At 33.7% G+C, this 2,406-nt stretch overlaps 1 protein-coding gene across 1 annotated transcript in view; it reads right to left on the bottom strand.

Moving 5' to 3' along the window:
* Positions 1-2,406, bottom strand: part of LOC107678777 (kelch-like protein 29) — a 142,343-nt gene that overhangs the window by 5,213 nt on the left and 134,724 nt on the right. Inside the window, exon 14 of the mRNA XM_016474169.1 lies at positions 720-864. Coding sequence (XP_016329655.1) covers positions 720-864 — 145 coding nt within the window. The remainder of the gene's footprint in view (positions 1-719; positions 865-2,406) is intronic.

The raw sequence follows: 2,406 nt of genomic DNA, 5'->3' as shown, positions 1-2,406 counted from the left end.
CCTGTTGTTAACGTTGTTCTTCTTTGTTTCTGTTGTTGAACGCCGCGCACAAATGACGTCGCTGTCGACCGGCTTACGTCACTTCCTAGTACACACTGTCGGTGCGAATGTAACCCTTTAAATGGTACTGGGAAATAGTTCGCGCAAAATCGTCCCAGTACTTTAGTACTGTACATTTAGTTCTGGAACTAAAGCAGTGCGAAAGGCCCTATAAACACATTAGTATTAAAAACTAATCATCTGTATTTTGAAATGTTACGAAATCCAGGTTCAAAACAGTGTGACGTAAAAAGCCTCATTTGCTTTAATCACATGACTTGGTGAGTTTGATATAAATTTTTTTATTATTATTATTTTTTTTATCTGTGTTTTTGTTCTGTCACTGTCATTCTGTTGCACTGTGGAAGCTTCTGTCACAAAAACAAATTCCTCGTATGTGTAAACATACCTGGCAATAAAGCTCATTCTGATTTTGATTCTGATATTACTTAGGACAACAGAGGGAGAACCTAAAAATCCCAATGCACCAGTTTAGATACTGAAGTAATACTGATGCACCAGTACAGCAAACCTCTACTCAGCTGTATTCACAGAATCATGAATGGTTTTAGTAGTCATATCTAACTAGCTTTCTGACAGCTGTGAAACCTCTCCATCCAGATTTCTCCATGGCTAGATGGTGGTCTGCGTCTTGATCTTCAGTCTCATGCTGGTCTTACCTGCAGAACTGTCTGGAGTGGTTCATGTTGGGTCCTGCTTTGATGTTTCCCTTCTTGGGGTCGTAGATAGTGGTGGCTCTGGCATACGCTCCTCCCAGGATGAAGATATATCCATTCAGAGTCACAGCGGGGGCGTACTTGTTATCTGAACAATGGGAGAATAAAACACAAGTCACCAATTTTGGGGGTTGGAAGTCAAAACCCAACGTAAAACCAAATTAAACCAGTTTAAGTCCATAAGTGAATGCATTGAATTTTGGATTGCAATCTTGCATGCAAGCTGTGGCTAGAAGCAGCTGCTGAAAGATTTTGATGTTTTTTTATCTTCAGGAATAATGTGCACAGATGAATCATTCAGAGTAAGACCAGGAACACGTATTAAAGCACATTAGGTCAATTGGCTTCATGTTGACTTCAGATGAATGTCTTGTTAAAGGCAGCGCACCTCATCTTATAAACAAGATAGCAAAGCCCATTTTACAGAAGAGACGTAAACAGTAAGCATATTACATTTCATTTATTGAGAAAGCCAAGCAACAGCTTATTAATTTCAACAATATACGAGTCTAACAGTAACAGCTGAGGTCATTCTGTCGACTGTCCAATCGTAAATCAGTAGCCCTGTTCCAGCACATTATGTTGACATGAATGCGGTTAACTTCTCTGATTCGAGTAATCAAGCAGAGGAAAACACATAAATAATTGATGAGTGGCAAATAATTGAATTGAATTCGCATTCAACCCAGCAGCTGTGACTTCGACCTCAGCCGCTGAAGAGAGACGCGAGAACATTGAGCTAATTAAATCTTGAGCCTTTTCAGATTTGGAGTGAGACCTCCCGGGAAGAACAGATATTACGGATAATGTAAAAAACAGAGGAAAGAGGAGGAAAGGTTAATAAATAATGGTCCGAAATAGAAGTGTGCATGCAGTCCATGTGCAATGGGCAATACTGAACACTAAACAAGGGAAATATTTGAGCTCACTTAATCTATATCAGAGCTAAGTGGTGCTCTAAGCACAAGACAAATACAAGAAGATCACTAAAGTCCATGGGTAAATCTCACAAAACCTGCTAAGAACTGGGACATATTTCACCCCACAATAAAATTATTAATAAAACAATAAATTATATAAAATATTTATTCATTTATTGTTTATATTTATGTTTATATGTTTTTTTTTTGGGTTAAATAAAATGAAAATCTGTATGAAAAATGAATAAATAATCTTTTATTTAGAATAATAAATAAATGTAATTAAATAACAATTATTTAATCTTTAATAATTATAAATAATTATTTTTGCATTATTGTAATGCAAAAATATCAACAAATATGGAATACATGCAAAAACATAGAAATATATATTATTTAAATGAGAATTTCCGTATTATTTAAAAGAATGAAATTTAAATGAACTTTAAAAAGATTTACATTATCTGCATAAATAAATAAAAAAATACAGATTCTAATTATTGTAATGCATATATATATATAGAGAGAGAGAGAGAGAGAGAGAGAGAGAGAGAGAAATAGAAACATTTCCATTTAAATATAAACTGAAACAAAATAAATTAATTGAATGAATAAATAAATAAATAACATTTTCATTATTTTAATGATATATATATATATATATATATATATATATATATATATATATATAATAGAGCTCGCACTTTTTT

This window comes from Sinocyclocheilus anshuiensis, unplaced genomic scaffold (assembly GCF_001515605.1).
Source record: "Sinocyclocheilus anshuiensis isolate Anshui unplaced genomic scaffold, SAMN03320099.WGS_v1.1 scaffold208, whole genome shotgun sequence".
Taxonomy (NCBI): domain Eukaryota; kingdom Metazoa; phylum Chordata; class Actinopteri; order Cypriniformes; family Cyprinidae; genus Sinocyclocheilus; species Sinocyclocheilus anshuiensis.
This window is presented reverse-complemented; position numbering and strand designations above follow the sequence as displayed.